Source organism: Prionailurus viverrinus, chromosome B2, assembly GCF_022837055.1.
Source record: "Prionailurus viverrinus isolate Anna chromosome B2, UM_Priviv_1.0, whole genome shotgun sequence".
NCBI classification, from domain to species: Eukaryota; Metazoa; Chordata; class Mammalia; order Carnivora; family Felidae; genus Prionailurus; species Prionailurus viverrinus.
In genome coordinates, this window is record NC_062565.1 from 3,626,035 (window position 1) to 3,646,894 (window position 20,860).

Consider the following 20,860-nt stretch of genomic DNA (forward strand, 5'->3'; position numbering starts at 1 on the left):
CTGGTCTTCCAATGAACTAAGACGCGGTCTGCATCCTTCATTAGCATAAAAGCCCTATAAGTAGCAGACATTCGCTTCCTGCTTTCACTTCACTTCTGGCGTTCTGAGGTTTTAAGATGCCTGAGCCAGCGAAGTCCGCTCCCGCCCCGAAGAAGGGCTCGAAGAAGGCGGTGACCAAGGCGCAGAAGAAGGACGGCAAGAAGCGCAAGCGCAGCCGCAAGGAGAGCTACTCGGTGTACGTGTACAAGGTGCTGAAGCAGGTGCACCCCGACACCGGCATCTCGTCCAAGGCCATGGGCATCATGAACTCGTTCGTCAACGACATCTTCGAGCGCATCGCGGGCGAGGCGTCGCGCCTGGCGCATTACAACAAGCGCTCGACCATCACGTCCCGGGAGATCCAGACGGCCGTGCGCCTGCTGCTGCCCGGGGAGCTGGCCAAGCACGCCGTGTCCGAGGGCACCAAGGCCGTCACCAAGTACACCAGCTCCAAGTAGACTCGCCAAGTAAGCGCCCTCTTACCCAACCCCAAAGGCTCTTTTCAGGGCCACCCACATGTCCACTAAGAGAGCTGTAATCAAACACTTGAGTTTGCATGGGGGAGTTAGCAAGATGTTTACCTTAAGGTATTCTGCGTTAGGAAAAGCCATTGCACATGTAGGAATAAGTAGGTTTTTTGTTTGTTTTCAACGGTACTAAGAGACGGAAATGAAGGTGATACTACGCACTGCCGAATTTTATGTGCCACGTGTTATATTCCATTACTCTATGCTCCGGGGAGTTTTCAGTGAAAACGCATGCTGTTTCAGGTCCGTGCTGTCTCCCTTATGCGACTCCCAACCTTCATAGGTGGCTGGTAGCTTGTAGTTAGGATCCACATACTGCTGTAGAAGACGCCTGGTCAAAACTGCTGGGTAACTTGCCTCCAAGGAGTCTGAACTGAAGGCAAGCAAGTACTAGGGGCGGAGAAAGGAGGTGGGTTGACGGGAAGGACGCCATTGAACTTGGCATACTCAGTCTCCCAATAGGGAACCTTCCGGTACCAGATACCGCAGGCAGTCTGTGTGTGGGGAAATTCCACTTTAAGCACTTCACTCGTGGACTTTGCTCCAGGCAAAAGTTTTAAGGTGTAAAAAGCGCTTCCTACGTTTGTTTTACTCAAGTCACACGTTTCAGTACCGAGTGGCCAAGTTTGCCTTTTCCATTAAAAACATGGGAGGGTGCAGGGAAGAAACTTTGTTACAAAGGACACAAAGACCTGTACAATTTCGGATAAAACGCAGGACAGTGGCAGACGCTGGTCACACTAGCTCCTCAGCCAAACTCGAAGGTTTCCTGAGTCCTTCAGCAACTGAAATTGGACTTTTTAAATTCTCCTATGTGCCTATTGAGCCTGCTTAAGGACTGATGGTCCAGTCCAGACTGACCACCTGTCAACGAATCAGGTTACCCCCAAAACGTGCAAGTTCACTATTACCAGGTTGACCTCAAGGGGTTGTTTGTTGTTTGTTTGCGTTCTTGTTTTTCTCCGTCGCTTCTCCCCTTTTTCTCTTATATAAATTCTGGTCTGCCTTTGTTGGATGAAATAATTCTATAGTTTGTTCTCCCTTCTATACAAGTGAAGGGCAGGCTACTCATGAACTACCTGACCATTTATTTCTGAAGGTTCCACTAAGATGTTGTTTACCTAAGTCCTACCATAGGAATCAATAGAAATGTGTGACCTGGAAAGGAACCTTGTCCAGCCCTGGGCCGTTGGGAGTTTTATGCTTATCTTCCTTTGGTGCTTGCAGGCTGCAACGTATTCTTGCCCAAAGTTGTTTCTTATTTTGGCTTTTCCTGATTGCCCTTTGCAGATCGGGTACACCCTGCTGGCTTTATGTCAGATCGTGAAGAGATTAGTTGGTGGCAAAGGTCAGGGAATCTGAAGTCTAGATCATTTGTTAATTTTTCTGGGGCTGATTGTGTTTATGTACTATTTGTTCTTATAATTCTCTGGCATTTGGGAACACACCGACAGGAAGTTGGTCTTTTCTTTCTGGCCTTTAATGTGATTCCCTGGGTTTGGTGTTTTATGTTTGTATGCTGTGGATTCCTGAAACTAAAGATAAGAGTCTCTTTCCTCCTTTCCAAACGTTCTTTTCTTGTGTTCTCTCCTTACATATCCAAATAGTTGTCAGTATCTGCAAAAACAGCATTCCTGCTTCCAAGATAATGCAAACACACACTGGCAATCCGTAGTTAACTTTTGACTTTAAGAAAGCGGTTAGGCCTTACAGGAGACTAATGACAAGAAAGAAAACAAGTTAACCAAATCTCCAGCGTGCAAAGGCCTGTCTCTTGCGAGGCAGAAGCCTCTGAAGTTTATGATTCAGCAACACAAAATTATTGTCGCTTCGGGCTTTTCAAGGTTAGAAGAGAGAAGAAACATGGTATCAAACCACACTACTGAGTCGGACCACAAGTGAAGGGTTCCGATACCTTTTTTTGAGAATATTTTCTGTTTTGTGAATACAAATGATTTCGAGCAAGTTGTCTACTCTACCTCAGCAGGGGATCAGTAAATTACAGTGGAAACTTATTTACATTTTCAAGGGCTTATATAAAGAATGAAAGACACAATTGAACGTAAGAGAAACTAGGAGCTAGAGAGTATAAGGCTAGAGGAAATAAGTCAGTCAGAGAAAGACAAATGCCCTATGGTTTCACACGTATATGGAATTTGAGAAACAAAAGGAGCAAAGGGAAAAAAGAGAGAGAGGGGCAAGCCAAGAAATGGATTCTTAACTATAGAGAGCATGCTGAGGACTGTCAGAGGGGATGTTGGGGGGTGGGGGTGTGTGTGCTAAATGGACGGTGGGGGTTAAGGAGGGCACTTGTGAACAGCGCCTGGTGAGGCATGAAAATGTTGAATCCCTGTTGTGCTCCTGAAACTAATATTACACTGTATGTTAACTAACTGCGACTTAAAAAAAAAACTTAAAAAAGAGAAACTCAAATCAAAATAAACGTTCTCCCAATGTTTTAAGTGTGCTACCCCTTTAAACTATAATTCAGAGAAAACAGAAAAGTTTAATTGTGAATTTAGTGGTTTTATTTATTTATTTATTAAAAAAATTGTTTTTTATGTTTATTTATTTTTGAGAGAGACAGAGACAGAATGCGAGTGGGTTGGGGCAGAGAGAGAGGGAGGCACAGAATCCAAAGCAGGCGCCAGGCTCTGGGCTGTCAGCACAGAGCCTGACGCAGGGCTTGAACTCACGAACTGGGGGATTGGGACCTGAGCCAAAGTTGGATGCTTAACCCACTGAGCCAGCCAGGTGCCCCAAGTTAGTGGTTTTAGTTAAGAGGTTATAGGATAAGAAACAAAACAGAACTCTATCATTTTTGAACAACTTAACATTTTTAGTTCATGATATGTAATTGTATAGGAAAATAGCACATATTTTTAATCAAGTAACTTTTTGGATACATTCATTGGCTTCACACTTTTGCTTTAGAAATGGCTTTTTGTCTTTTTCTTTGTTATTGTCATGATGTAAAAATAACATTAGCATGATATTCTAGTTCACACAAGTCTAGGGTTTATTTTCTTTTTTTTTTTTCATTTTATTTATTTTTTTTAATAAGAGATTTATTGTCAAATTGGTTTCCATACAACACCCAGTGCTCATCCCAACAGGTGCCCTCCTCAATGCCCATCACCCACCCTCCCCTCCCTCCCACCCCCATCAACCCTCAGTTTATTCTCAGTTTTTAAGAGTCTCTTATGGTTTGCCTCCCTCCCTCTCTTTTTTTTTTTCCTTCCCCTCCCCCATGGGTTCCTGTTAAGTTTCTCAGGATCCACATAAGAGTGAAAACATATGATATTTTCTCTGTATGACTTATTTCACTTAGCATCACACTCTCCAGTTCCATCCACGTTGCTACAAAAGGCCATATTTCATTCTTTCTCATTGCCACGTAGTACTCCATTGTGTATATAAACCACAACTTCTTTATCCATTCATCAGTTGATGGACATTTAGGCTCTTTCCATAATTTGGCTATTGTTGAAAGTGCTGCTATAAACATTGGGATACAAGTGCCCCTGTGCATCAGCACTCCTGTATCCCTTGGGTAAATTCCTAGCAGGGCTGTTGCTGGGTCATAGGTAGGGTTTATTTTCTAAAATAAAAAAGAAAGAAAGAAAGAGAGAAAGCAACCCTAATTAATTTGAACTTACTAAATTTCTTCCAGTAGGTTTACTGGTTAGAAGAGTTAAGATCACTTTATTTAAAATTACACATCTGTAAATTACACACTGAACTAAATTAAATCATAATCGATAATATTTTTAAAACAGTTAATGTTCATAATGTTGCATACAAATCACAAAAGCTCAGCGTGTCAGCTTAAATGCTGAATTCACAACCTATACATAACTGTAAGAATTTTAAGCATATTAAATTGAGTATATAAATGCCTAATCTTTGGATACCTGGACAATTTCTGAATTAGAGGGTACAAAATATGCATCCCTAAAAACAATTTGGTCTATGCAAGGCTCTTATTTTTACACAGTTGAGAATGACCCTAGATTAACAAGTTAGAGAATGTGGAGATGCCTTAGGAGAATGGGAGTAGATATATTCGCTTATTTTTGCCAGGAGAGAACACAATCACGTGGTTCTTTTTTTTTTTTTTTTTTTAAGGTTTATTTATTTTTGAGAGAGAGAGAAAGCAATCAGGGGAGGGGCAGAGAGAGAGAGGGAGGCACAGAATCCAAAGCAGGCTCCTGGCTCTGAGCTGTCAGCACAGAGCCTGATGTGGGCCTTGAATCCACGAACCCTAAGATCATGACCAGAGCTGAAGTCAGATGCTTAACTGACTGAGTCACACCTGCTTCTTTTAAGGGCTGTTATTAACACACAGAGTTCTGATCCTATTAAGTATTACAGCTGTAGAAAGACACAAATATGCACACAAGATCATGGCTGTATTTAGTGTGTTTATTTATTACGGTAACAAATGGAAGTTGGTACCGTTTGTTAACGTAGTAAATTCAGCTTAATATGTGTTTTATGCACACTGATTAGTTAAATATACTTCAGAAGTGAAGTTAAAGGCTTTGAATTGATCATTATAGACTTTATCATTATATTTACCTATGGTATGGGTATATCTAAAAACACATGAACAGGAAGGTTTACTAGGATTCGTTAAAGACATAAGCAAAAAACACTACAAGAAAGAGAAAAATTCAGGATCCAAATGGAACTTTCAATATATTGTGTCTCTGCCAAGTGTGAGATAATTTTCTTTTTTTTTTTAATTTTTTTTTTCAATGTTTTTTTTATTTATTCTTGGGACAGAGAGAGACAGCGCATGAACGGGGGAGGGGCAGAGAGAGAGAGGGAGACCCAGAATCGGAAACAGGCTCCAGGCTCTGAGCCATCATCAGCCCAGAGCCCGACGCGGGGCTTCGAACTCCCGGACCGCGAGATCGTGACCTGGCTGAAGTCGGGCGCTTAACCGACTGCGCCACCCAGGCGCCCCGATAATTTTCAACAAAAGTGCTTCGTGTCAAAGAACCTGCTCCCATCACTTTATGCTGTGTTTTACAGGGCACTCTAAAATATGACTGCAACCACTTCCCCATTTTTATATACCCATGATTTATGGTTACGTCTTAATGTAATAACCAGTTTGCTCTGACAAGTTTATTTTTCACCGTCCCAGATTCAAGCTCTGACTACAGATCAAAACACCAAAAAGATTTCTTTTACACTGGGCCTTGCTTGACAGCCATTGGGTAACCAACGATTTATTCCCTCCACTTAATGAGAGGAGGGACGATAAAATAATTAGGTGTGTTTGGTATTTTTCAAATATTGACTGCCAAATCACTGCTTGGTCTGCTTTTTATAATAATTCCTAAATTTTCTTGTCTTCACATTTTTTTTGAATGTTTATTTATTTTTGAGAGAGAGAGAGAGAGAGAGAGAGAGAGAGACAGAGTACGGGTGGGGGAGGGGCAGAGAGAGAGGGAGACAGAGTCCAAAGCAGGCTCCAGGCTCTGAGCTGTCAGCACAGATGGTGATGTAGGGCTTGAACTCACAGCCATGAGATCACGACTCGAGCTGAGGTCAGGCGCTTGACCAACTGAGCCACCTAGGAACCTTGAATTCCTAAATTTTCCAGTCTAAACCCAGCTTCCCAACCTCCTGATGAGAGTAAATCATATAACTTTGTAACAACTGTTCTCACACTAAGCTGGTTTTATGCAGGTTTGTCTGATGTCCCACCCTGATTACAATTTTGACACATTATTTGGTAGTTAATTGTTTCTGAAGAGTAATCCGGGTAGATTTTTACTGTTATGTTTTAACTTAACTGTTCCCTATCATCAATAATTCAGTGGGGGGAGGATAATTACTCATGAGAGGAAAAGGAAGAACTAAAGAAAATCTGAGTAGTTACAATTAAAGGTAATGCTAAAGAAAATACCCCAACTGCAGTGTGAAAAACAGCCCTTAACGTTTTCATCACCATCAATACTATAACAACAATTTTCTAGTTTGATTTCTGAAAATAAAATCAAATATAACCGGCCCCTCAATAAAAATTGACTATCACAGGGGCGCTTGGGTGGCTCAGCCAGTTAAGTGTCCGACTTTGGCTCAGGTCATGACCTCACGGTTCATGGGTTCGAGCCCCGCATCGGACTCTGTGCTGACAGCTCGGAGCCTGGAGCCTGCTTCGGATTCTGTGTCTCCCTCTCTCTCTGCCCTCCCCTGCTTGCACTCTGTCTCTGTGTCTCTCTAGAATAAATTAACACTAAAAAAATATTGAAAATTGACTATCACAAATCTCTCACACTCTTGTATAGCCCAACCATCTCCAGACTTTACAGTCACGTAACAAAAAAATAACTCCCATGACAAGCGCAAACCAGTTCAAATTTTACAAATATGGGGGCGCCTGGGTGGCGCAGTCGGTTAAGCGTCCGACTTCAGCCAGGTCACGATCTCGCGGTCTGTGAGTTCGAGCCCCGCGTCAGGCTCTGGGCTGATGGCTCAGAGCCTGGAGCCTGTTTCCGGTTCTGTGTCTCCCTCTCTCTCTGCCCCTCCCCCGTTCATGCTCTGTCTCTCTCTGTCCCAAAAATAAATAAACGTTGAAAAAAAAAAATTTTACAAATATGTTGATTAGGCCAAAGACGCGACAAGTGATTGCATCTCACCTTATTTATAATTAATATAAATTGCAAAACTATAAAGGTGGGGCAAGGCTGCACCAGCCACCTTAAGAACCACATTAACGAATCAATTTCATGTTATTGTTAAAATTTATGGATTTTTCCCCCCATGGTAATGCCTTTACTATTTGTGAATGATAAACAGATCATAGGTAAAATCCCTTCAAAAATCTGTATAAAAGTATTCATATTGGACATCTGTCCATATCATCCCCCATCTACTGAGAAGATAATACGAGAGAATTTAAAGTAAAATCTGCCCCAAACAACTTAAACTTACGGTGCCAAAATTTTACTCTTTCCCCTAATAATAATGATAACGTGTCCACCCCTGAAGATTCTCATAAATTCTTATCATTTGAGATTGTACCAAAAGACCCGTGTGGCTTGGTTTCTCTTCCCTTTTGACATGTTTTGCTTGGGGGGGTTCTGATGTTGTTGCATATTATGAATAACTAATGCTATTCATACACTATCATAATTGAGCAAATGGAAGTTACCTTTGAAAAGATGTCACCACACACACTTCCACAAAATATACAGTTACAGACTATATTCAAAGAGACTTCAAGAAGTGTCTCGCTGTGACATCTGTCACCCCACTGCTGGCCAGGGTTGATTTGGCTGGTCTGGCTGGCTAGGCTGGCGTCCCCCTTCCTCCCTCACCACTCCATGTGAGTCCCTTCCGGGGCTGTGCTAGGTCGGAGAGGATGACCTTCCCCGATACAGGAGGACCATTCTGTGGTCAAAGGTACAGGAGTAGCTGTGCTCTCCCGCCAGAATCTCCCAACACGCTCTCAAGGTCCATTTGTAGGAGGAAGTTAGGGACTCAAGCTTCCAAGACTCCAGTTACATCCATATGAGGCTCTGCACGTGGCAGTCTGCCTTTCTAAAAAATAAAATAAAACAAAATAAAATAAAATAAAATAGTAATGTAAAATAAAATCAAATAGAAATGTCAGCTTTATAGCAATGGTAGAAAAGGCCATCTGCAGGACTTCTAACTAAAAACATTGTTTTTACGCTCCAGGACAGAGGGATATTTGATTCTCAGTGCAGACATATGTAGAATCTCACCACTTTGGTATAAATTCCTATTGGAAACACAATCCGAGACTCATTAAAAACTCTCCAGAATTCTGGAAATAGGAAGCTTGCTCTTATGATTCTACAGGTCAAGATGAGATCTAGAGTCGACCGTTTCTTCCTTTTCCTTCCTCTCTGTTTTGCCTTTTTCTCCAGTATCCGTCTTTCCAACAATTCGACTTTGGATTTGGTCTTCCTCAGTATAGAATAGAATAGAATAGAATAGGATTCCTCAGAGCCTAGACCTCCATACCTTGGCTAAAATTTCCTAAACGAGAATGAGTACTTCTGACTGTGGCTCAAATTACAATTGAAATAGTCAAGAAAAATGATACATGTTTAACTAAAATATATCAGAATGATCTTTGAGAACTATTCAGTTCTCAAAGCCAGTTAAACACTTGGAGACTACCTTGACCTCAAATACTTACATGTGTGTGATTACTCTCATACCTTTTTTGACCAAAGTCAAAAGTGGGGGAGTTGAGAAATTCCTGTGCCAGAAATGGTGGAGACATGGCTTACCCAAGACGGAGGTGCTGACTGAGGGTTGGAGGAATATTCTATGCAGAGACAGCCTGTCCCGTGCTCCACAGGCAATCTTGAGAGTTTCTGAAGAATCGCTAATTATTTTCTTTGAAAGTCCTCCTTGGTCTGTGTAAGAACAGATTGTCCAGACTAAAAATAATGCACAAACGTAACATCCTGTTCTTACTCTGCAGGCTTTTTCTCCCCCCGTCTCTGTTATAGAATCATCTTTTTTGACTTTGTTGGATGAAATCAATGTATTGCTTTGTACGCAGGAAAACAGCCGGCTAGTAATCACCCAAATGTCTTTGAGTTTCTGTTTGACAAACCTACCACTCTGAGCCTCTGGGTGGTAATAATTGCTTACTCATGAAGCTGGGGTGAGGATTAAATGAAACAGGAAATATAAAGCGCTCGTCCCAGGGACGGTATCATGGCAATAAAATAGCGCCATGGTGAAAAAAGCATAGCGTCTGGAGACAGAACCTCCAGGTTTGACCCCCCCCGACTCCCTACTTATTAACTGTGAGACCGAAGCAAATCCTCATCTTATCTGTGTGCCTCAGTGTCCTCATTTGTGTCTTTTTTGTTAATTATTATTTTTTTTTAATTTTAAGTAGGCTCCATGCCCAACACGGGGCTTGAACTCATGACCCCGAGATCAAGAGTCACATGATCTACTAACTGAGCCAGCCAGGCACCCTTGGCCTCGCTGGTGTCTTGAGGATGATGGTAATAGCGTCTGCCTTCTAGATGTTTGTGGAGATTAAAGATCTTTAATGCACAGAAAGCACTTTTGAAGAGTGCCCGGCACATGGTAGGTGCTCAGTGTCTGCTGATATCTGACAAACTTCATTTATAGCCTTTTTTATACCCCTAAAGGGACCTAAGGCAGATTATGATGATCTTGGTAAAAGCCGGTTTTTCATAAATCAGGAATTTCACAAGTGATCTGATATAAAAAGAATGCCAACCGATTTCACCATGTTTTACCCTGGTCCAATAGGTTGAAAGAAAATGCAGTCCCCCGCCCCCCCCCCCCCCACCATACCCCGTATTTAATGACCTCTCTAGGCCTCTTCCTAAGGGCATAAAGAATGATCCCCGCATTTCTCTTGAGTCTTCCAGATTTGGAAAGGTGTGTAGATTCAGCACTTTGCTAAGTAGTCCCAGATGTCCTAAATTAAAAGGCATTAAACGTTAGTTTTTCCAAACTTTCACCCTGGGCCATCCTGGATGACCAAGCGGAAAAAGAAATGGGGCCGAATACACATCTGCCGGTGGCCTTTCCTGCAAGATACTCTAGGCTCGGATGAAAATGTCTAGACTCTGCCAATCAGCTTGACCTCTTCAAGCACTGTGGGTTCATTATAATTTAAGGAGAAGAGAGTAAATCTGGAAAATGAGCTACTTTTTGAGTGAGGAAGAGGAAGGCTTTGGTTGGCTCAGTTGAAGACTTAGGTAGCTTCATCATCCGGTAAGCAATTTGCATTGTAGTTGATAGAGAGGCCTGTTTCTTTCTGCTATGGTTTTTCGTGGTGTTAGATGTCCCAGCTGTTGGCTCTGACAGGACAAAGGAACGGCAGTGGCGGGGCCGGTCTCATCGAGGAGCAGACAGACGTACCTAGAGGAGGCAATACTGGCGTGAAACCTTGACCTCATCCCTTAGACTAAACTTGTCTTCTGACCCTCTCAAGTGCTCCAAGTAAAAGACTTGCCTTCAAAAGCCACAAGGATAAACCTTTGTTCTCATTCTTTTCTCCCTCCTCTCTTCACTGTCTCCTTTATTTTCTTTTCCTTTATTTTTCTTTTCCCTTTTCTCCTCGGTTATTTCTTATTGGCCCAAACTCCGCTGTGGGACAGCATATAAAAACACAAAAATACTGAAGATGGAAATGTGCCCTTTTTACTGCCGGACTTGCTTAAATAGCTGTGGCGAGAGGTATTGGGTGCTAGGTTTGAAAACACACACACATTTGGGCCTTAGGGCACTGAAATAAATATAGTTTTTACAGCCGAGAAAAGTCAATGAGATCGTGTATTTAAGAATCGTACCGAGATGGTGCAGGTTCTCAGATCGCGAAGGGAAGGGAAGCTGCTAGGCGGGAGGGTGGGTCAGTGATACCTGGCGGGCGTCAGGGTGAGGGCTTTGGGGAAGGTCTGGGAGAATGCTCAGGGGTCTTGATTGTCAGGGTTAGAGCTGGAACTTGGCCCAGTCAGTTCTAAACATAAATAAGACTGAATGGATTGCAAATGTTTCCTATATTCTTTTATATGTGTGTGTGTGTGTGTGTGTATTTAGGGCATACATATGCTTTTATATTTATATATATTTAGAGCTTATATATGCATATACATATATACACACATATACATATTTTTCGAGCAGTTTTAGGTGTACAACAAAATTGAGAGGGGGGTACAGGTTTCCATATACCCCCAGTCCCCACACGTGCGTAGCCTCCCACCTTAGCAACATCATTCGCCAAAATGGCACTCTTTTGGATGACCCTACACCGGCATATCACAATCGCACAGGGACCATAGTTGGCCATTGCAGTTCCCCCTCGGTGGTGTACATTCTGTGCGTTCGGACAAATGTGTCATGACATCCATCCATCATTATAATATCACACAGAGGCTTTTCACTGCCCTAAAATGCCCAGAGATTTTAATCAGCAGGAACTGGGGGGAAGGGCGGCGGGGCCTCTGTCTGGTGGGGCGAGTGAACTGGGGCCTCGTGAGTGGTCCCCATGTGCCTAAAGGGGATACTTACCTTGCCTTTAGGATTCTCCAGCGCACTTTGACAGGCCCTTCCCCTCCACCCGGTGCCTGGGCCCTCCTTCTCCCCTCTCTTTTGTGTTCCAACACCCCGCTTTCCTGGCTCTCTGCCACCCACATACACTGGACCTCCATTTAAAAAAAATTTTTTTTTCCTTCCTTCTTGCCTAGAAACCCCTACTCATCACCATCCCACAGGCATTTTCCGGCCCATCGCTTCCCAGTTGTCCGGTGTGAGCATTGCACAGTTTGTACTTAGTTGTGACCCCTTGTCTACTAGTCTTGTCCAACAGGCTCTGGGCTCTGATTTGGTCACCACAGTATCCCTAGGGGCTGTCGCCGGGCCTGGTGCGCAGCCACACACATAAATGACGGAATGAATCAGTTCATTCACTAATTTTTGTGGAATGCCTCCTGTGTCCCAAATTCCTGTGTGCATATAGCAGTGAACAAAATCACAAAATCCCTTCCCTCGAAGAGCTAGGACTCTAGGAAGGTAAGATTGAAAAACAGAATAAATAGCTAAAATGTCTGATCTTTCAGAAGGCAAGTGTCATCCAAAAAACCAAAAGCCAAACCAAAACAAAACAACAAAGGCGGGCTTAAGGCATGAGGACGATGAGGTGGGGGCTGCCGTGAGGAACGAGGAATGCAGTTCTGAGCAGGGGGCCCCAGGGTGATCCGGGCTTGACTGGGAGACCAGATCCAGGATCAAGGTGCTACTACGAATAACAATGTTGAGTCCGTTTCAGTAGACAAGCCTCAGGTCAAAACAAGGTGGGTGACCCTGTTCTATGAAACAGATCTCCCAAACCTAGGGGCTAACCACAATAGATATGTCACTCTGTTACACAATGTTGTATAGTGTCCCGTCACAATGGGGGGATGGGGCTCTACTCCATGGTCCTTCAGGGACAGTTTCCTTCCGCCTGGTGCCTCAGATGTCCCCGGGTCTTAGAGAACTCTGCTGGAGCCCGGACATCCGGCCTGCAGACAGAAGAAGGAGGCTTTCACGGGCCAGGCCCCGAAGCGGCACACGTTATTCCGTCCACATGATTTTGATCGGAACTCAGTCCCAGCACCCCTAACCTGCCAGGGAAGCGGGAAAATGCGGACCGGCTGCGTGGGTCGGCGCAAAAAAAGCCAATGGATTCGGAGCAAGCAAGTGCTCGGGAGTCACGAGGTCCAGCTTTCTTCCCAATCCCTCTCCCTCTCACCCTCCAGGCCCTCTTAAAGGTCAAAATGGTTTTTCGTCAGGCAGTGACAACATCCAGGGCAGAAAGAATGAGGAGGGAGCCGCGGGGTGACTGAGTTCTTTCTTTTCTCCCCCAGCCCTGAAGGACCACCCTCTCACCATCAGTGACCGTCTCCTTGGAAGGGGACAAAGTCACTGCCGTCCGGGGGCTCACATCGTGGCTGGAGAAGACAGACAATAAACAATAGTTATTATACACAATTATATAGAATGTGAGAAAGGAAAGGTGGGTCACATGTGGCAGTGCCTGTCATTTCAATATCTTCACTAATGAAAATGCTTCATGTAACCATAGCTGCTAACACTGGGGTCGCACTTAGCCAAGCACCGTTCTGAAGGTTTGCTCTATTAACCCAGTTAATTCCCAAACAATAAAATGGTCGCTGGAAAGCACACGGGGAAGAAGAACCAGTGATGAAGAAAAGAAGGGAAATCAAAGTCCACCATTGTCCCTCTGGGGTGTTTCGAGGACCTGTCCCTCCTTCTCTGGTTCCACAGTCCGTGTGTTCGTTCGGGTGTGAGCGGGCGAGATTATGTGTGAGCTCACAGAGGGAGAGCCGGGGGATGCCTCCAGCGCGGACCTTAAATTTGGGGCCTCTTCAAGGGGTTTAAAGTCACACATGGCCCTTGTCATTGTTCAAGACCATGACATTTGAAGGGGCAGTGAGTCCGTGAAATGCACTCTCGGAATATCAGAGGTCACATCTTGAGTCAGCAGAGGTGGGCGGTAGTGTGAGGGGCAGACTGTCCCTCACCAGCTAGAGAGAACTGCCTTCTGTCACCCGCCCCGCAGACCACCAGGCTCTCCTTCAGGCGAATCTCTCCTAAAACTTACCTGAATGTGACCGTGATGGCCCTTTTGTAAGTCCATACAAAACGTGCGGCAAAGTCTCTGTGTCTGTAAAGTGAAATGATCGCCTGGGCGTTAGACGTGTCCAGCACGGGTTATAGTTATGAGTCCTCAGACCCGCCAGGTGTGCAAACACTTGTCACGGATCCCGGATGTCCCCGCCAAAGGGTCGTGTCAGTCCGCATGCATTGAAGGGGGGGGGGTTCCCTAACAAGGAAACCCTGCCAATGTCTTCCTGCATGGGGTTCCATCGCCTCCGGGGATAAAATCAGGTTTGCCTCTGCTTGTTTGTCAAGACGAGGGGGAAAAAATGCATTTTGTAACATCTCAAGAAACAGACTAGGCATTTATTTGGGCGCATTTCCATTAGATATGTTTCATTTGACTTATTTCAAAGGCGGTGGGGGTGACTTCATCTGTTAGCAGCGCGATGAACACCCGAGAGAAGGGTGGCTTCCGCGATGGTTTCAACCGCTCCCTGTGGGAATATCGAGCTGGAACTCTAACCCATGGCCGTGCCAAGGGCCTTCCTCATCCCTCACGGGCAGTCCAAGTCACCCCCGAACACCCCACCTTAGACTGCCCCTACTACCTGGCCTTTGTCACTGTGGTACCTTTGTGAAAAACCCTGACACGACAAATTCTTACTCGTCCTTCAAGACTTAGCTCAAGTGTAACTTAGGAGACACTGACTGGACCAAATTCATCCTTTATTTAAGAGTCTACAGAGACTCCAGAGGGTGTGAATCGCCACCCAACAGCCGTGTCACCTGGGAAGCTCAACCTTCGCCTTCTCATCTATCCAGCGAGCAGAACGATAGCAGGTGCCCCCTAAGGTTGCTCCAAGATTAAATGCATTGGCATCAATAAAGCGCTTAGAACACACACTGCCTGGCACAGAACGAGCTCCCAGTGAAATTAGCCATTGCCATTACCGCTGCTGTCTCAGAGTCAAGTACAGTGTCAGGTATCCGATGAATTATAGAAATGAATTGATCAATCAATCTCTCTCTTTTCATAGGAGCCGACGGGCTTTAGACATCTTTTCCCACCACTGCTCACTGCTAACCACCACGGCATCTCTCGCACAAAACGACGAGTGACGCTATGAGAAGTTAAATGGAAATATTTTTAATGATCGTGGAAGGCTCAGTAAGAACCTGGATAAAATATTTTTTTTCTGAGTATAAAAATATTAAATGTTTATTGTAGAAATGTGTAAAAAGAAAAATATGTAAAGAAGAAATTAAAATACTCCTGGTATCTCTCTTTTTTTTTTAAATTTGTTTAATGTTTATTTTTGAGAGAGAGAGAGAGCATGAGCGGAGGAGGGGCAGAGAGAGAGGGAGACCCAGAATCGGAAGCAGGTTCCAGGCTCCGAGCTGTCAGCACAGAGCCTGATGTGGGGCTTGAACTCATGAACCGTGAGATCATGACCTGAGCCGAAGTCAGACACTTAACCGACTGAGCCACCCAGGTGCCCTGGTACTTCCTTTTAATATGTATGTGACAAATATGTATAGATGAATATGAATACATAAGGTACACCCATAACATATATCATATATAAAGCAAATTTAGGTACCATGCCATAGATACACATATATAGTTTTCTAGGTAATATGCTTAGAAACACAGTTTTTAAAAATGTTTGTCTACTTTTGAGAGAGGGAGAGGGAGGATCCAATGGAGGGACAGAGAGAGAAGGAGACACAGGATCCAAAGCAGGCTCCATGCTGACAGCGGAGAACCTGATGTGGGGCTCAAATTTACGAACTGTTGGCGGCGCCTGGGTGGCTCAGCTGGTTGAGTGTCCAACTTTGGCTCAGGTCATGATCTCATGTCTTGTGAGGTCCAGCCCCATGTGAGGCTCTGTGCTGACAGCACAGAGCCTGGAGCCTGCTTCGGATTCTGTGTCCCTCTCTCACTCTGCCCCTCCCTCACTCATGTTCTGTCTCTCTCAAGAATAAATAAAAAACATTAAAAAAAAATTATGAACTGTTACCTGAGCTGAAGTCAGATGCTTAACCGACTGAGCCACGCAGGCAGCCCTAGGAACACAATTTTTTGTGAATGTATCATTACTTGGGTAATTAGTCCTCTGTTATTGGCTACCTAGATTGAGTTCTATTTTTATGCATTATAGATCATACAGATCACACATCTTTGTTTAAATATGTGATCATCTCCTTAGGATAGACTTCCAGAACTAGAAATACTAAATCACCAGGTCACAGCATTTCTTAAGGCTCTTAATACAAAACATTGCCAAAGTGCCATCTAGAAGGACCATGCCAATTTATAATCCCAACATACTGTTTACACTGAGAATTTTTTAAAGCGTTATTAACCTGACAGGCCAATAATAATAATAATAATAATAACAGAAATGCCAGCTCCTTCGTTATTAGCGAGTGTACTTTCCCCCCACATTTTCATTAGCTGTGATCCTGTAAGAAACGAAGGGCGGTTGGGGCGCCTGGATGGCGCAGTCGGTTAAGCGTCCGCCTTCAGCCAGGTCACGATCTCGCGGTCCGTGAGTTCGAGCCCCGCGTCGGGCTCTGGGCTGATGGCCTCAGAGCCTGGAGCCTGTTTCCGATTCTGTGTCTCCCTTTCTCTCTGCCCCTCCCCCGTTCATGCTCTGTCTCTCTCTATCCCAAAAATAAATAAGCGTTGAAAAAAAAATTAAAAAAAAAAAAAAAGAAAGAAACGAAGGGCGGCCTAATGATGCCCGTGACCACGATTGTCCCCTGGGGGGCCACCATATGGAGAATAAGCAGGCTGTTCGGTTAAGACCCAAAACTAGTATTTGTCAGTCAGGTGCCTCCTCTGTCCAGGACTGTGCTGGAATAATGAACTGCATTTGGCTGTGTGTAGCTGAAATTGCTTTTGCCTGCATTGTCTCTTGAGAGCCTCTAACTGCTCCATCAGAAAAGCGTGTACTGTGGATTGAATTATGTCCCCCCAGAATTCCTATGTCGAAGCCCTACCTCCCAGTGTGACTGTGTCTGGAGGCGGGGCTTCAGCAAGTATTTAAGGTGAAAGAAGTTGTAAAATGAGGTCCTAGTCCAAAAAGACTGGTGGCCTTATCCGAACAGGAGGAGGAAAAGCTAGCTCTCCCAGCGTGCATGCACCACAGAAAGGCCGCTTGAGGACAGAGCAAGAAGACAGCCAACGACAGGCTGGGAAAGAGCTGTCACCAGAATTCGGCCACGCTGACAGTCTGATCTCAGATTCCTAGTCTCCAGAGCCATGAGGAAATAAATTTCTATTGTTGAAACTTCCCAATCTACGGCATTTTGTTCTGGTAGCCCGAGCAGACTAAGACGGTGTCATTGCTGTGACACACAGACCAGGAAAGTGAGTAAGCCCAGGAGAAATACAGTTCTATTTGGCCAAGATCATTAAGAATCAGAAAGAGGCAAGGTGGGAGAACCCACTTGTCCTCATTCCAAGGCCAGGGCTCCCCCGTGCCACAGGCAGACAGTAGCCTCAGCGGGTCCAGAGTCCCGTGTCCCCAGAGCCAGCACTAGACTAAGACTTGTCACCGGAAGAGGAATGCTTCAGCTCGAATAAACATGCTCTGACCACTCGCTTAGGAAAAACATGGCGCTTCATGCAAAACTACAGTGCAAACTGTGTGCAAAACCACTTTCACCTCTGCGGTGGAGAGAGATATAAAGCCTAACGCTATCCTTGCAGCATTGGGGTTTATATGTGCGGCAAGGCAGGCTTTCGCAGGGGTCCTAGAGTAGTGCCTCAGACAGGTAAGTAAACTGGAAAGACATCTAGTGTAAAATGTTTATTATTATTTTGCTTAATAAATAAGCCCAGGTACACAGGCTTCTCTAGCACCCTGTGCTGTCAGCTGTTCAGTTTCCACCCCCTTGTAGTTTTCAACCTCACGGCCATCTTTAGCGCCTCTGGAGGGCGAATCTATGCGCCAGCCTGGAAGAAGGGGTGAGATCAAGGGGAACTCGGCAAGGGCCATCTGAGGTCTACTGGATTACTATCGGGAAGTTAAAAGAAAAGGCTTCCTGCTTTTTTGTCTGATGCTTCTGTATTCTGTATTAAAGTGCAACAGAAAATTCACAAGTTCCAATGCTGTGTCTCCGGACTTTCAAAGACTGGCTCATTGGCATCTGTGTGGCTTAGGAGGATTGTTTCGGTCACGTTAGCACAAAGGTTTTGGACGGAAGTCTATATATGTGTTATTCACAAATGAAACAGCACGATATGAGCACCTGTCCTTGCTTACATATAAATAGCTAATAAGAGAGGTCGGAACGTCTGGAAGAACAGAAATAAGGTCACCTGAATGGGGGGGCGGGGGAGGTCCCAGTTATGCAAATAGCTTTTTTTCTTGGTCAGGCATTTCTAGTGCTTCCTAATTGGATGGTGGCAGGTTTAGCTCCTCTGTCCTCTGAGAAGTTTCTAGAACTCCTTCTGAAGGTGTTCAGTTTCGTAAGGAGCAGCAGAAACAGGCTGAACAAGTGAGTCAGGTCCATCTGACTCAACAGAGGAAGACTTTCCCACCACCCTCTCAAGTCCTCCATTGTGAACCACCTGGGCAGGTTATTGGTTTCGACATTGATCTCCACACCCAAGAATTGTCAGTGCATATACTAAAAATTTTTTAATGGTTATTTATTTTTGAGAGAGAGAGAGAGAGAGAGCACAAGCAGGGAAGGGGCAGAGAGGGAGGGAGACACAGAATCTGAAGCAGGCTCCAGGCTCCAAGCTGTCAGCACAGAGCCTGACTCAGGGCTTGAACCCACGAACTGTGACATCATGACCTGAGCCAAAGTCGGACGCTTAACCGACTGACTCAGCCACCCAGGCCTCTGTCAGTGCCTATGTTTAAATCTTATCTCCCAAATAAAGAAAATGGTAACTTCTTTAGCTTAAAGACCGAGTAATACTTCTTTCTTAATTTAAAAAAAAAATGTTGTTTTTCTGTCCCTCAACCCTGGAACAGCATCGTACCTGCATTTGATATCCAATACTTGACGACTTTTATTTATTTATTTTTAAAAAATTTGTTAACATTTATTCATTTTTGAGAGACAGAGACAGAGCACAAGTCAGGGAAGGGCAGAGAGGGAGGGAGACACAGAATCTGAAGCAGGCTCCAGGCTCTGAGCTGTCAGCACAGGGCCCGATGCCATGCGAGGCTTGCCCCACGAACTGGGAGATCACGACCGGAGCTGAAGTCGGATGCCTGATCGACTGAGCCACCCAGGTACCCCGAACACTTGATGACTTTTAGAGACAACCTTCACAAAGCATGAAATTATACACATGCCCTTCCTACAAAACAAACAAAATAGTTACTCAATAGCTGAACAAGCAGTCAATCGAAATAGAATAATTCAAAACGGAAGAAGTCAGTTGAAGAGTTAAGGTTAATTGTGAAATAGTGTTTGTTAAAGATAGTGGAAAGCCAAATATGAAGTTCAAAAATAGCTACTGAGAAAAGAAGAAACATATGACAAAGGGATAACAGTTTTACAAGGTAGTTCTAAAACTTAGATACCAGGAAAATCCAAGAAATATATAGGGTGGACACATTAGTAAGTGAAACCCCGTGAATCTCACTGAACACAGTGAAAATCTAGAGAAGCCTTTATTTTATTCACACACACACACACACACACACACACACAGAAATATAGGGTAAACATTGTTTTTAAACAACAGACTAGAATGTTAATATTAAGAATGGGCTGCTGGGGCACCTGGGTGGCTCAGTCAGTTAAGCGTCTGACTTTGGGTCAGGTCATGATCTCACGGTTTGTGAGTTCGAGCCCCACATCAGGCTCTGTGCTGACAGCTCAGAGTCTGGAGCCTGCTTCAGATTCTGTGTCTCCCTCTCTCCCTGCTCCTTCCCCCACTTGTGCTCTCTCAAAAATAAATAAATGTAAAAAAAAGAAAAAAAAAGAATGGGCTGTATAGTTCCCATGTCATGAGAGAAAAATTTTATTATATTTTTAAAAGAAAACAGTTCTCTTATTTTCTTTGTGATCGCTTCTATTGTTTGACTTCAGAAGAACTGCCATCAGAAGTTGATCTAAGGAAATGTTTACAGCAGGAGTATTGTTTCAATAATGAGAGTTTGGAAGGGTGACTTTCCCACAATAGAAAGTTTTTCAAGATAAAATTATATTATTGGTCCACAAAGCACAAGTGCTCTAAGGGTGCCTGGGTGGCTCAGTTAAGCGTCCGACTCTGGCTCAGGTCATGATCTCATGGTTCACGAGTTCAAGCCCCTCGTTGGGCTCTGTGCTGACAGCTCAGAGCCTGGGGCCTGCTTTGGATCCTGTGTCTCCCTCTCTTTCTGTCCCTTCCGTGCTCACACTGTTTCTCTCTCTCTCAAAAATAAATAAACATTAAAAAAATTTTTAATAAAAAAATACAAGCTCTAAAAATGGAATTACACGAACAGTCCTGACATATTAAGAGGAAAAAAAATAATAATAAATGCTCCAACACAGCTGATGTGCATAACTAGCCAGAGCCTTCTGAAGCCAGCCTCCTGCTTCCTAGCTCTAAGACCTTGGGTGAGTTTCATGACTTTTCTGTGACTCAGTTTCTTAACTATAAACTTAGCTTCTACAGTTTTTCCTTTTTTGAAGGGGAAATAATTGGGATGATGACGACACAGCGTAAGCGCTGTGCGTGTGGGTGTTCATGGTAGCGTTTAGATTTCCAGTGCAAGATATGAATCATGGTCCTCTCTCTAGGTTTCAAGTTGCGGAATGTAAGAATTTTTAAAATTCTCCAATTCTTTGTTACTTTTAATTATTTATTTTTGAGAGACAGCGCGAGAGAGCACGTGCATAAGTGGGGGAGGGGGAGAGAGAGAGAGAGAGAGGGAGACACCGAATGGGAAGCAGGCTCCAGGCTCTGAGCTGTCAGCACAGATCCCGACGCGGGGCTCGAACCCACAAATGGGGAGATCATGACCTGGGCCGCAGTCGGGCGCTCGATGGACTGAGCCACCCAGTTGCTCCCAATTCTTTGTTACTTGTAAAGCAATGGAATGATATCTTCTGTCAACGTGTAATTAATTACAAGGATCAATCCACTTCACAACCTGACCTCCAAGCACAAGTACTCAGAG

At 44.3% G+C, this 20,860-nt stretch overlaps 1 protein-coding gene across 1 annotated transcript; it reads left to right on the forward strand.

Moving 5' to 3' along the window:
• Positions 1-94: 94 nt before the first annotated feature.
• LOC125166602 (histone H2B type 1-C/E/F/G/I) lies at positions 95-15,015 on the forward strand. The gene is made up of 2 exons (XM_047860523.1): positions 95-506; positions 14,759-15,015. Exon 1 carries the CDS (start codon positions 117-119, stop codon positions 495-497), a length of 381 nt encoding a protein of 126 aa, XP_047716479.1. The 5' UTR covers positions 95-116; the 3' UTR covers positions 498-506; positions 14,759-15,015.
• The last annotated feature ends 5,845 nt before the right edge of the window (positions 15,016-20,860 follow it).